This window comes from Oncorhynchus tshawytscha, unplaced genomic scaffold (genome assembly GCF_018296145.1).
Source record: "Oncorhynchus tshawytscha isolate Ot180627B unplaced genomic scaffold, Otsh_v2.0 Un_scaffold_530_pilon_pilon, whole genome shotgun sequence".
NCBI lineage: Eukaryota > Metazoa > Chordata > Actinopteri > Salmoniformes > Salmonidae > Oncorhynchus > Oncorhynchus tshawytscha.
Window position 1 is genome coordinate 663,214 of NW_024609811.1, and position 14,779 is coordinate 677,992.

Here is a 14,779-nt window from a genome sequence, read left to right on the forward strand (position 1 = left end):
TTCAGTTCCTCTAGATCCAGATATATCAAAGACGGTCTTACAGGAACAGGTGTTCCCTGAGATATTTGGTGAGTAGGCCTATTAGGAAATTACAGGACTAGTTGTAGTAGACCTATTAGGAAACTATAGGACTAGTTGTAGTAGGCCTATTAGGAAATTACAGGACTAGTTGTAGTAGACCTATTAGGAAACTATAGGACTAGTTGTAGTAGGCCTATTAGGAAATTACAGTACTAGTTGTAGTAGGCCTATTAGGAAACTACAGGACTAGTTGTAGTAGGCCTATTAGGAAACTACAGGACTAGTTGTAGTAGGCCTATTAGGAAACTACAGGACTAGTTGTAGTAGGCCTATTAGGAAACTACAGGACTAGTTGTAGTAGGCCTATTAGGAAACTACAGGACTAGTTGTAGTAGGCCTATTAGGAAACTACAGGACTAGTTGTAGTAGGCCTATTAGGAAACTACAGCACTAGTTGTAGTAGGCCTATTAGGAAACTACAGGACTAGTTGTAGTAGGCCTATTAGGAAACTACAGGACTAGTTGTAGTAGGCCTATTAGGAAACTACAGGACTAGTTGTAGTAGGCCTATTAGGAAACTACAGGACTAGTTGTAGTAGGCCTATTAGGAAACTACAGGACTAGTTGTAGTAGGCCTATTAGGAAACTACAGGACTAGTTGTAGTAGGCCTATTAGGAAACTACAGGACTAGTTGTAGTAGGCCTATTAGGAAACTACAGGACTAGTTGTAGTAGGCCTATTAGGAAACTACAGGACTAGTTGTAGTAGGCCTATTAGGAAACTACAGCACTAGTTGTAGTAGGCCTATTAGGAAACTACAGGACTAGTTGTAGTAGGCCTATTAGGAAACTACAGGACTAGTTGTAGTAGGCCTATTAGGAAACTACAGGACTAGTTGTAGTAGGCCTATTAGGAAACTACAGCACTAGTTGTAGTAGGCCTAATGCTGGTGGTTTACAGCTATGTTTATTTGACCCATTTTGTATTTTGGAACTTAACTATGTTAACTAACTTATTGATGCAACAAATGAGGAGGACCATGTGGTATACCACTCATCATCAACATCATCATATTCATCATCATATTCATTATCATCATCATCATCATCATCACAACCACTACCTATGCAAGACAGTCGATTCAGATAAACTTGATAAATATGATCATAATCCCCATGTCGGATTTGGCCAATGGCGTGCTGTGACATCAAATAGCCACATAACCCTGCACCAATCAAATCGCGTCCCTCTCACAAGCCACACCCACTGGTCCTCCCCCAGCCATCCCTCATGCACTGTGCTGCCACCGGATGCAGTTGTCATGGAGATGGAAAAGGACCCAGCTTCCACTCGTCGTGCTGTTGCCATGGAAATCCCCGTGGCAGCAGCATCGCTCTCTGTAGCGCCAGGAGAGCCGGAGGAGCAGCGCGAGCCCGCCCTACCCTTTCACCGTGGACAGCACCATAGGACCAGACCGCCGTTCAACCACGGGAGATTTTATATGCTGATAGTTATCGGAGAAATCTCAACGGACCACCACCTTCAGTCTGCCAAAAAACACATAAAACAGGGTGAGTGGGCTACTTGACTGGGTATTATAAGTCTTTACACATCTTTCTAAACTGTTGAAGTTCAAGATTGCCCACAAAGATTTTGTTTTATGTAAAAATGTAGTTTGTTTAAATGTCAGAGGCTTGACCCCTATGCATTGGCCTGCACTTGCAATATTCAAATGTACGACAAAAGTCAAACCAAATAGTTTTTTAGAACAAGCTGTGACTTTGTTAGGAATATTGTCATCTAATTCATCCGTTGCAGCGGATCTAAAAGGGAGCGGATGACGCCTACATCTCAAACGTAGGCTGCAGCATGAGTGGGTTGGATTTCACATTGAACAGAGCTGTTTGGTAATGCATACATAGAGGACACTGCACCAGATGTATAGCCCCCTATATGGCTGAATATAGCAATACGGAACACAAAACTATTCTACTGTATGTGATATCCTGAATGGTTTCTGGAATAAAGGGCTGAATTACTCTTTATAGTTTGCAATGGATTATTCTCCATAGTTATTGCAGTTGGCTAGAATAACTAAGAATTTTCAAATGTGCAATCAGTAGGCCCTACTGGGTTATCTGAAACACTGGAATATAGATGAAAGGAAATAATTCCAGACAAAAAAACATGATGTGAATATGATGATAAATTATTTTAGAGAAAAGTTTGACGGGTCATTGAATAGAATACGGTTGTGCATGGAGGCAACACACTGGCCAATCAAGACAAAAAACAAACCCTGCCCTGATGTCTCTTCCTGACCCAATAGACACTCTATTAAATAAGAACTGGCATCATTCAGGGAAACAGCTTGCATACTGAGTAGCTCACTGTTTATAGGGGGCGTAATAAGGTTCATCATATAACTGCCAATATTAATAACAATCATCTTCCTACAAGAGGTTATTTCCCAACCCAGTCATTTTCCGATGTTACTGTACATTAGGGGTTATCAGCTCAGTGCTCGAAGGCCATGGTGTTTAATGGTTTTTATTCCATGCCTTTGATTCAGCGGTTGATTAAGATGGTGAAAGACAGGTGTGTGCCCTCTCTAGCCTATTAGTAGAAATCTACCAATCAGTGCCAAGGAGCAATAACAACCAGCAGGGTCATGTTCATTTGGTGACGCAGTAGAAATCAGACCCTAGACAGGCCCCTCCACTCCAACAGTAATGTGTTTGTTGTATAGTTATAGAGCATTATGGGTCATGTAGTGCATCATGCTACATTTGTTATTGTGTGTTAACAGGACTGCGGTCGTGGGACATCGATCTGACTCTGTGCGACCTGAACAGAGAGCTACAGCTCTTCGCGACGCGACACTCTGCCCAGTTCTCCTCAGAGGTCAAAGGTCAGTCCTGTTCAGGATGAAAGGTGACAGTTTGGGGTTGCACAACTCACATGGACAAACGGACCTTGCAATAAATTAGCACGTTCAAAGGGATCAGTTTGAGGAAGGCGAGGCGCAGAATCACTCATCTTGATCACATAATGAGTCGTTTTTCGGGATGCAAGGGAATTTGTCGATCAGTGATTCTGAGCAGTCCAACTGCAATACAGTCAGTCAATCTCAAACATACATACTAACGAGAGGAGAGGAACTGACGAACAGTGTCATCCCATTGTCTTGAGTCTAGTGTTTCTGTGTGTCATGTCTGTTTGGTTTGTGTGTTTACCACATTTTACAGAAAAAGCTGAAAAACAGATGTAACGTTTCCTCATATTTCCTCCTTATGAGCCTAATCTATAAAAAGTTGATACATCAGCCCTGATGCCATCTGGACAGCTTTGCTCTGTTATTTCACTAACTAGCTTCACTAAAAAGGAATAATTAAATGTTTTATCTACACAACCTGCTTAACATTTTCAAAGTGAAGGAAAAAGGATAGAACATTATTGAAATTAATAACAAATAAAAATGCCTTGATTACGTACAGTTGAAGACGGAAGTTTACATACACCTTCGCCAAATACATTTAAACTCAGTTTTTCACAATTCCTGATATTTAATCCTAGTAAAAAGACCCTGTTTTAGGTCAGTTAGGATCACCACTTTATTTTAAGAATGTGAAATGTCAGAATAATAGTAGAGAGAATGATTTATTTCAGCTTTTATTTCTTTCATCAAATTCCCAGTGGGTCAGAAGTTTGCATACGCTCAGTTAGTATTTATTAGCATTGCCTTTAAATTGTTTAACTTGGGTCAAACATTTCAGGTAGCCTTCCACAAGCTTCCCACAATAAATGGGGTGCATTTTGGCCCATTCCTCCTGACAGAGCTGGTGTAACTGAGTAAGGTTTGTAGGCCTCCTTGCTCGCACATGTTTTTTCAGTTCTGCCCACAGTCAGGACTTCCGCTGAAGTCGGTCCCTCTCCTTGTTCGGTGGCGTTCTGCGGTCAACGTCACCGGCCTTCTAGCCGTCGCCGATCCACCTTTCATTTTCCATTTGGTTTGTCTTCATCTTACACACCTGGTTTCAATTCCCCAATTACTTGTTCATTATTTAACCCTCTGTTCCCCCATGTCTGTTTGTGAGTAATTGTTTGTATGTAGTACGGTCCGTTAATGTGGGCTCTCTTTATTGTATCGCATTTGTATATTTTGAGTAAAGTGAGTTTGTTTACTCATATCTGCTGTCCTGTGACCTGACTCCTCTACACCAGCTACACACAAACCGCATGACAGAATTACTCACCTGGAATGGAGTCAGCAGGAGCAGACGCCCTCCCTGTGGCAGTAGAGGAGCGCGTCCAGCAGCACGCCACCATGTTGCGACGTCTGGGCACCGCCATGGATCGCGTGCTGCAAACGATGGATTGTTGGGAGAGAGGCGGAGAGAGACGCTGCCAGATGCCAGGGGTTCCTACTCCAGCTGGAGCTCTACCTGGTGACCGTCCACCCGGCTCCTTCGGGACGTGAGAGCGTGTCCCCCCTCATCTCCTGTCTCTCAGGCAAAGCCCTGGAATGAGAAATGCCGTATGGAGTGAAGGAGACGCAGCATTGGACCATTATGCAGAGTTCACCCGCCGCTTTCTGGCAGTTTTTGTGGACTTCCGGACCCTGGCCGCTAGCGCGGTATGGAACGACAGGGACCTGATCAATCACTACCGGTGCAGTCTGCGCGAGGACGTCCGTCAGTTGGCCTGCCGATACACCACCCTCACGTTGGACCAGCTGGTGGACCTGTCCATCCGGCTGGACAACCTGCTGGCTACCCGCGGACGTCCGGATCGGTGCCTGTCAGTTCCATCCCCCAGCACCGCCGCTCCGACGCCCATGGAGCTGGGAGGTGCTGCGCTTAGGGAGAACGGAGGAGGGGCCATTCCCTGCACCATCTGTGGACGCAGAGGGCACACTGCTGGTCGGTGCTGGGGAGGTTCCTCAGGGAGTCGAGGCAGCAGGCAGGGCACTATCGTGTTGCCCCAGGTGAGTCGGCACCAGGTTCACCCAGAGCCTCCTGTTGCCCACATGTATGTGTTTATCAAATTTCCTGAGTTTTCCCCACATTCCCAGCATAAGGCGCTCTTCCCAGCATAAGGCGCTCGTAGATTCAGGCGCAGCTGGGAATTTTATTGACCGTTCATTTGCCCATAGTTTAGGGATTTCCCTTGTTACTGTGTATTTTCCCTTCCCTGTGCACACCCTAGACAGTTGACCATTAGGGTCAGGGCTGATTAGGGAGGCCACCGCTCCACTTAGCATGGTTACGCAGGAGGGTCACAAGGAGAGAATCAGTCTCTTCCTTATTGATTGTCCTGCGTTTCCCATGGTGCTGGGCCTATCCTGGTTGGCCTGTCATGATCCCACTATTTCGTGGCACAGGGGGCTCTCAAGGGGTGGTCACGAGAGTGCTCAGGGAGGTGTGTAGGGGTTTCCATTGGTGCGACTACTGTGGAAAGTCCAGACCAGGTCTCCACCGTGCACATCCCCTCAGAATATGTCGATTTGGTTCTCGCTTTCTGTAAGAAGAAGGCGACTCAATTACCACGGGGGGATTGTGCGATAAATCTCCTGGTAGACGCAGCACTTCCCAGGAGTCACGTGTATCCTCTGTCATAGGAGGAGACAGCGGCTATGGAAACATATGTCTCCGAATCCCTGGGGCAGGGATACATTCGGCCCTCCACTTCACCTGCCTTCTTTTTTGTGAAGAAGAAGAATGGAGGTCTGCGCCCGTGTATAGACTATCGAGGTATAAATCAGATCACTGTGAGGTACAGCTACCAGCTGCCTCTCTTCGCCAGTGCGATCAAGGCAATGCACGGGGCGTGCTTCTTCACAAAATTGGATCTTAGAAGCGCTTACAATCTGGTGCGTATCCGGGAGGGGGATGAGTGGAAGACGGCATTTAGTACCACCTCAGGGCACTATAAGTACCTTGTCATGCCGTACAGGTTGATGAATGCTCCATCAGTCTTCCAGGCCTTTGTTGACGAGATTTTCTGGGACCTGCACGGGCAGGGTGTAGTGGTGTATCAAGGACATTCTGATATACTCCGTTACAGGAACCGAGCATGTGTTCCTGGTGCGCAGGGTTCTTGGTCGACTGTTGGAGCATGACCTGTACGTCAAGGCTGAGAAATGTCTGTTCTTCCAACAGTCAGTCTCCTTCCTAGGGTACCGCATTTCCATGTCAGGGGTGGAGATGGAGAGTGACCGCATTTCAGCCATGCGTAATTGGCCGACTCCCACCACGGTAAAGGAAGTCCAGCGGTTTCTAGGGTTTGCCAACTACTACCGGAGCTCCCATTACCTCACTGCTGAAGGGGGGACCGGTGCGACTGCAGTGGTCAGCTGAGGCGGACAGGGATTTTGGTCACCTGAAGGCTCCTTTACCTTGGCTCCCGTGCTGGCTCATCCCGATCCCTCTTTGGTGTTCATAGTGGAAGTGGACGCATCCGAGGCTGGGATAGGAGCTGTGCTCTCTCAGCGCTCGGGCACGCCACCAAAGCTTCGCCCCTGTGCTTTCTTTTCGAAGACGCTCAGCCCGGCGGAGCGAAACTATGATGTGGGGGACCAGGAGCTGTTGTCAAGGGTCTGAAGGTGTGGAGATATTGGCTTCAGGGAGCTAAACACCCTTTTTTCATCTGGACTGACCACCGCAATCGGGAGTACATCCGGGCGGCGAGGAGACTGAACCCTCGCCAGGCAAGGTGGGCCATGTTCTTTACCCGTTTTGTTTTCGCTCTGTCCTACAGACCAGGTTCCCAGAACGCTAAGGCAGACGCACTGTCCCAGATGTATGACACAGAGAAGCGGTCCATGGATCACACTCCCATACTTCCGGCCTCTTGCCTGGTGGCACCGGTGGTGTGGGAGCTGGACGCAGTCATCGAGCGGGCGTTACGCACAGAGCCCACTCCCCCCCAGTGTCCAGCTGGGCACCTGTATGTTCCGTCTGCTGTCTGCGACCGTTTGATCTATTGAGCCCACACGTCACCCTCCTCTGGTCACCCTGGCATCGGTCGGACGGTGCGTTGCCTTAGTGGGAAGTACTGGTGGTCCACCTTGGCCAAGGACGTGAGGGTTTATGTTTCCTCCTGCTCGGTGTGCACCCAGTGCAAGGCTCGCAGGCACCTGCCCAGAGGGAAGTTACAACCCCTACCTGTTCCACAACGGCCGTGGTCGCACCTGTCTGTGGACTTCCTGACGGATCTTCCTCCGTCACGATCCTGGTCGTTGTGGATCGGTTTTCTAAGTCCTGCCGTCTCCTCCCTTTGCCCGGTCTCCCTACGGAGATAGCACGGCTCCAACACCAGCCTCGGACGCGTCCACCTCCACTATGAATGCCAAAGAGAGGGGTCCGGATTAGCCAATATGGGAGCATCGGTAAACAAAGCCTTCAGACGACCAAAATATCTGCCCGCCTCCGCTGACCACCGCAAAAGCACCGGCCCCCCCTTCAGCAGTGAGGTAATGGGAGCAGCCACCTGCCCAAAACCCCGGATAAACCTCCGGGAGTAATGGGCAAACCCTAAAAACCGCTGCACCTCCTTTACCGTGGTCGGAGTCGGCCAATTACGCAAGGCCGCAATGCGGTCTGGGTGAGCCTGGTGCTGACTCACCTGGGGTGTCGAAGCAGTGCTCTGTCTGCCCTCTCGACTCCCAGACGAGTTCCTCCAGCACCGGTCGGCAGTGTGCCCTCTCCAACCACAACTGGTGCAGGAGGAGACTCCTCCTCCGGTCGCCCTAGCTGCAGCACCCCCTAACTCCATGGGTGTCGTAGCGGGAGTGCTGGGAGGTGGAACGAACAGGACCCGATCTGGACACCCGCGAGCAGCCAGCAAGTTGTCCAGCCTGATGGACATGTCTATCAGTTGGTCCAGAGTGAGGGTGGTGTCTCAACAAGCTAGCTCCCTGCGGACGTCCTCCCGTAGGCTGCACCTATAGTGGTCCATCAGGGCCCTGTCATTCCACCCTGCGCCGGCAGCCAGGGTCCGAAACCCCCAGCGCGAACTCCTGTGCGCTCCTCGTCTCCTGCCTCAGATGAAACAGACATTCACCCGCCTCTCGGCCCTCCGGTGGGTGGTCGAACACAGCCCGGAAGCGGTGGGTGAACTCTGGGTAAGGGTCCCTCCCAGACCACGTTGGCTGACTCCAGGGCTTTGCCCGAAAGGCAGGAGATGAGGACGTTGACACTCTCCCCTTCTGAGGGAGTCGGGGGACCGGTTGCCAGGTAAAGCTCCAGCTGGAGCAGGAACCCCTTGGGACGGCAGCCATCCCATCGTACTCCCTCGGGAGCGCGAGCCGAATCCCGCTGGGTCCGGATGCCGCCAGAGAAGGTGGTGGTGCAGGCTGGAGAGTGGCTGAAGACGGGGTAGGGAGGCCGCTCCTCTCCCATCTCTCCATTCTCGCCATCACTTGGTCCATAGCCGTCCCCAGACGGTGTAAAACGGTGGTATGCTGGAGGAAACGCTACTCCATGGACACGGAGGGCGTGTCCGCTCCTACTGACTCCATGATTTTTTGGTGCGAGATTCTGTCAGTATCTCCCTAGGAGAGGTGTGTGTGGAGTCAGGCGCAGGAGAGCAAGAATTTCAAGAAGGGCATTTTATTTACTAGTCCACCAACAAAACAGGTAGAGGACCACAAAAGCAGCCACTAGAAAACAGGAACGCAGTCTAGTCGAAAACAGAGGAACACACTCCTCTACTAAACTAACGTGCGGGAAAAACAGTCCCGTGAAATAAACCTGCTTAACAGGGAAAAACGCAACACAAGCCAACGACAGTAACACAAACAATCCCACACAAAACCTAGCGGGTAGGGCGAGATTAAATACCCCACTGATTAGCCTAATCTAGACACAGGTGAACACAAGACAGACAAAACCAAACGAAAAAGAAAAGGGATCGGCGGCGACGACTGCCGAGCGCCGCCCGAACAGGGAGAGGAGCCACCTTTAGTGGAAGTCGTGACAATCGTGCACAAAGTAGATGTCCTAACCAACTTGCAAAAACTATAGTTTGTGGTTGAGTGGTTGAAAAACAAGTTTTAATGACTCCAACCTGAGTGTATGTAAACTTCCAACTTCAAATGTATGTCTTCACACCCCAGAGTTAATACTTGGTGGAAGCAACTTTGGCAGCAATTACAACTGTAAATCACTTCTAATGAGATTCTACCAACCCTTAGGGCAACATATATCCATTGTTTTTGTTAAAATTGCTCAAGCTCTGAAAGTTTAGATTTAAGTCTTTGGTATTTTAATGTGTTCATTGTCCCACTGAAAAATACAACTCTATCCCAGGGTTAGGTTTTCAGAAGACTGAGGCATGTTTTCTGCACTTTTTACCTAGGCTTTGCTCCTTTACATTTATTTTGATCCTGACAAACCGCAGTCCCTGCAGGTGATAAGCATACCCATAACATGATGCTGCCACCAAAATACTTGAAAATACACAGGGTTGATTAGTTATCAGATTGTGTAGAGTCTGGCTTTCCGGAACAGCCCCACAAGACATGCAGACACAAGGGATGCAGACTAAGAGATGACAATAATAGAGATGTCTGCTGAGACAGCAGAAATCTCTATTATTGTCATCTCTTAGTCTGCATGTCTTCTGTCTGCATGTCTTGTGTAGAGACATCTCTATTATTGTCATTTCTTAGTCTGCATCCCAAATAGCACCCTATTCCCTATATAGTGCACTACTTTTGACCAGGGCCCATAGCATTATGTAGGGAATAGGGTGCCATTTGGAATGCTGCCCTGGAATGGAGTCACTAATCTCCAGACAAGAGAAGGCACCATGGAAATGAGCTATAGATGATATGGGGAATATCGACCAGACTGTGGATCAATGGCTCTAATGTCAAAGTGAACACAATCTTCCCTGGGTGAAGATGAGACTAGGGCCTGTGGTGAGCCAGTGTAGCCGTGGAACTACTGTATGTCTGTGGGTCATCACTATCCGGCCATGCTGGAGAAGACGGAAGTACAATGCCTTCTATTCACAAATGCAGATTTGATAACTAACCCTAACCCTTAGTCTAGGATTGGCCTTAACCCAAACCCAAACCCTAACCCTAGAAACCATGCTTGCTTATTATTATTTTGTCCATTCTAGCATGCTTCTCTGGTGACTACCCTGCCTGTTGCTTACAGCAGCAACTGTCAAACCATGAGTTTATGTCATCTCCATCTCCTCCTCATTGGTCATTCTTGTATAAGCAGCCACTGAAATACTCTTTATTTTTGTGTGTCTATTTCTGATATACACTGATATATCTCATTATTGACGCAGCAGCAGAGTTGAGCATATGTTGTTGCCACTTCCCATGATCCCGTGTGAGAAACTGATCAAAGGAGCCTCTAGATCTCTATATCTCTCTCCATCCACCCACTCATTTCACAAGGGCCAGTGTCCTCATGCTACAGAGGTAGGATCTTCATTTGATCACTCTTTTGTTGCTGAGAAATGCAGATGAGCTTTGTGATTTACATCAATTCACTGAAAACCCACAAGTTATATTAACAGTATTGCTTTTTAATTGGCAAGGGAAGAAATAAGGCATTTAGCATAGAAGTGAGTGTGAAGTGAAAATGACTGTATTACCTGGAATAGAGATACAGTATGTGAACAGGGTGTGAAATTTAGTAAACATCCCAAATGGCACCCTATTCTCTTTAAAGTGCACTACTTTGGATCAGAGAGCCCTGATCAAAAGAAGTGCACTATAAAAGGAATAGAGTGCCACTTGGGACACAACTCTGTCTAAAGGGGTTGGAATATGAAGGAGGTATCAAAAATATGTCTTACCTAAAAATAAATACCATAACCATGCAAGGCTTTGATAAAAAATAAATCTATTGAGAACTGAAGTGAAACCTAAAGAAAGTCATACACACAACCCTATCCTACTGATGTGAATGTAAAAGGTGTGTGTGTGGGGGTGGGGGGTGGGGGGGGTGGCATACATGACAAACACATTTTTACATGGGGAAAGATGATAGCCTCTGTCCCTCATGAAGTGGATTTGAATACTGAGCACAGTGACGTTCTAGTTTGGTATGCCAGACTACATGTCTTGTCTGACAGCTCACCATTTGCATACCGCTGTTTGATCCTCCATCTCTGCATAATCTCACATCAGGTTGCTATTGGACCAATCCACCAATCCAAATCCATTTGATTAGGATGCACTGTCGCAGTCAGGGTGCCTGTTTTGGGTACTCTGTCTGTCAACACCTGACAAACACTTATTCCTTTACTTGACTGTTTTACCTACCTGGATCTCTCTATCTGTCTCTCTGACAGTTTTATCTCCTATATTTCCCTTGCTTGTTGTCCCCCTCTATCTTACATCCCTACATTATTACTCTCCCTCTATACTTGCAGCTCTCTCATGAACAAAACAATGTCCTACACTAATGATGATTTTACCAGTAATTAAATGCCTCCTTCCCACCTCCCTTTCTCTCATCCTCCCTCCATCTCACCACCTCTTTTTATTTATTCTTACAGTCCCTCTCTCTTTGCACTCTCCCTACTTTCTCTCTCCCTCTTACATACCATCTCTCATCTCCCTCTCTCCCTCTCTCCCTCCCACCTCCCACCTCCCTCTCTCTCTCTCTCTCTCTCTCTCTCTCTCTCTCTTCTGCCTCTCTCTCTCTCTCTTCTACTCTCTCACTGCCCTCCTCCTCTATATCTCTGTCTTTAGCTCTACTCTCTCACTTCCTAACATCTTTCATCTCCCTCTCTCACTCCTCACCCTCTCTCTCCTACCTCCCTGCCCCCCCCCCTCCCCTCTCTCTCTCTCTCTCTCTCTGTCTCTCTCTCTCTCTCTCTCTCTCTCTCTCTCTCTCTCTCTCTCTCTCTCTCTCTCTTTCTCTCTCTCTCTTTGGGTGAGTGAAGCTTGACTAAAGCACGATGGGGCTTGTAGGTGCCAGTGCTGAGGTCTGCATAAAGTAGCATCGCTCACCCTGAGCCCCCTGTTTTCAGGCAGAGAGCAATAACTCAGACCTGCTCCAGCCCAGCCTTGGATCCAGGATTTGCTTTGAGAAAGACACCATATTTCTGAGGTTGGCAGGTGGCATTACCATTAACCCTTGCCAGCACTGAATAAGACCTCAACTCAGCGGTGGGTTCCTGTGTTGTTACTGCTCAGTGTTCTGTTACATTCAGACCCCCATAGATGGCTACTGGCAGAACCCCATAGACTGCTACTGGCAGACCACCATAGTCTGCTACTGGCAGACCCTCATAGACTGTTACCGGCAGACCACCATAGATTGTTACTGGCAGACCCCCAGACTGCTACTGGTAGACCCCCATAGACGGCTACTGGCAGACCCCCATAGACTACTACTGGCAGACCCTAATAGATGGCTACTGGTAGACCCCCATAGACGGCTACTGGCAGACCCCCATAGATGGCAACTGGCAGACCCCCATAGACTACTACTGGCAGACCCCCATAGACGGCTACTGGCAGACCCCCATAGACTGCTACTGGGAGACCCCCATAGACTACTACTGGAAAACCACCATAGATTGTTTCTGGCGGACTCCAATAAACTGCTACTGTTAGACCCCCATAGACTGTTACTGGCAGTCCCCCATAGACTGTTACTGGCAGACCCCCATAGATGGCTACTGGCAGACCCTCATAGACTGTTACCTGCAGACCACCATAGACTGTTACTGGCAGACTCTTGAGACTGCTAGTGCCAGAACACAGCAGGGACAATACAGAGAGGGCTTCTATATTATTCAGTTTGTCACCTTGTATGTTATTCACTTCATCACCTTGTATGTTCTTCAGTTTATCACCTTGTATGTTCTTCAGTTTATCACCTTGTATGTTCTTCAGTTTATCACCTTGTATGTTCTTCAGTTTATTACCTTGTATGTTCTTCAGTTTATCACCTTGTATGTTCTTCAGTTTATTACCTTGTACGTCAGTGTTTCCAAACTCAGTCCTAGGATTTTGCTCTAACACGACACAGCTGATTCCAATAATCAACTCATCATCATGCTTTGATTATTTGAATGAGCTGTGTACAGTAGTGCTAGGGAATAACAAACAGAAGGTTTGGGCTCCCCAGGACTGTGTTTGGTAACTGCTGCATATTAAATGTGTTGTATCATGTGTACAGTATGCAGGTTAGCTGTATCATCTGACTAGAACTAGTCAAGCTAACTAACTGAAATGATGCTTAGTGCTGCATTAATGCTCAGTATAGGTCCCTCAAATGATCATTTATACCTTGAAGCCAGTTCCACAGCTTTTCTTTCATTCTTCCCCTCTAATCAGGGAGTGGGACTGATTTAGACCTGGGATACCAGGTGGGTGCAAGTCATTTTCAGGTACATTCTTAGAAAAAAGGTTTCCAAAGGGGTTCTTCAGCTGTCCCCATAGAAGAACCTCAGGTAGAAACCTTTTTGGTTCCATGTAGAACCCTTTGTGGTTTTACATGGAACCCAAGAAGGTTCTACATGGAACCAAAAATGGTGCTTCAAAGGGTTCTCCTATGTGGACAGACGAAGAACCCGTTTAGGTTTTAGATAGCACCTTTTTGAACAGAAAAGCAACAGTTGTCCGGACGTCGTAGGGTAAGATTTGAACACCCCTGTCAAAGGTTCTGATCTGTTTTCTGATGTGTTTCTTGATTCCATTCCTCTTCTACCACTAAATATGTTATAGGAACTAGTGTTCACTGCTGATCATCCTAAAGAATACATCATTTTGTATTTATTTATTTATTTCACCTTTATTTAACCAGGTAGGCAAGTTGAGAACAAGTTCTCATTTACAATTGCGACCTGGCCAAGATAAAGCAAAGCATTTCGACAGATACAACGACACAGAGTTACACAAGGAGTAAAACAAACATACAGTCAATAATACAGTATAAACAAGTCTATATACAATGTGAGCAAATGAGGTGAGAAGGGAGGTAAAGGCAAAAAAGGCCATGGTGGCAAAGTAAATACAATATAGCAAGTAAAACACTGGAATGGTAGTTTTGCAATGGAAGAATGTGCAAAGTAGAAATAAAAATAATGGGGTGCAAAGGAGCAAAATAAATAAATAAATTAAATACAGTTGGGAAAGAGGTAGTTGTTTGGGCTAAATTATAGGTGGGCTATGTACAGGTGCAGTAATCTGTGAGCTGCTCTGACAGTTGGTGCTTAAAGCTAGTGAGGGAGATAAGTGTTTCCAGTTTCAGAGATTTTTGTAGTTCGTTCCAGTCATTGGCAGCAGAGAACTGGAAGGAGAGGCGGCCAAAGAAAGAATTGGTTTTGGGGGTGACTAGAGATAGATATACCTGCTGGAGCGTGTGCTACAGGTGGGAGATGCTATGGTGACCAGCGAGCTGAGATAAGGGGGACTTTACCTAGCAGGGTCTTGTAGATGACATGGAGCCAGTGGGTTTGGCGACAAGTATGAAGCGAGGGCCAGCCAACGAGAGCGTACAGGTCGCAATGGTGGGTAGTATATGGGGCTTTGGTGACAAAACGGATTGCACTGTGATAGACTGCATCCAATTTGTTGAGTAGGGTATTGGAGGCTATTTTGTAAATGACATCGCCAAAGTCGAGGATTGGTAGGATGGTCAGTTTTACAAGGGTATGTTTGGCAGCATGAGTGAAGGATGCTTTGTTGTGAAATAGGAAGCCAATTCTAGATTTAACTTTGTATTGGAGATGTTTGATATGGGTCTGGAAGGAGAGTTTACAGTCTAACCA

At 47.2% G+C, this 14,779-nt stretch overlaps 1 protein-coding gene across 1 annotated transcript; it reads left to right on the top strand.

Annotated features, from left to right (window-relative positions):
- Positions 1-1,350: 1,350 nt before the first annotated feature.
- map1aa (microtubule-associated protein 1Aa) lies at positions 1,351-3,043 on the top strand. The gene is made up of 2 exons (XM_024377087.2): positions 1,351-1,593; positions 2,832-3,043. Exons 1-2 carry the CDS (start codon positions 1,389-1,391, stop codon positions 2,951-2,953), a joined length of 327 nt encoding a protein of 108 aa, XP_024232855.2. The 5' UTR covers positions 1,351-1,388; the 3' UTR covers positions 2,954-3,043.
- Positions 3,044-14,779: the final 11,736 nt, after the last annotated feature.

What these genes read in the sequence shown, in the direction of transcription:
- map1aa (XM_024377087.2), top strand. Translation starts at nt 1,389, where the DNA reads ATGGAAATCCCCGTGGCAGCAGCATCGCTCTCTGTAGCGCCAGGAGAG. An exon ending in CAAAAAACACATAAAACAGG is followed by an intron (nt 1,594 to 2,831) that starts GTGAGTGGGCTA and finishes GTGTGTTAACAG; the next exon opens with GACTGCGGTCGTGGGACATC.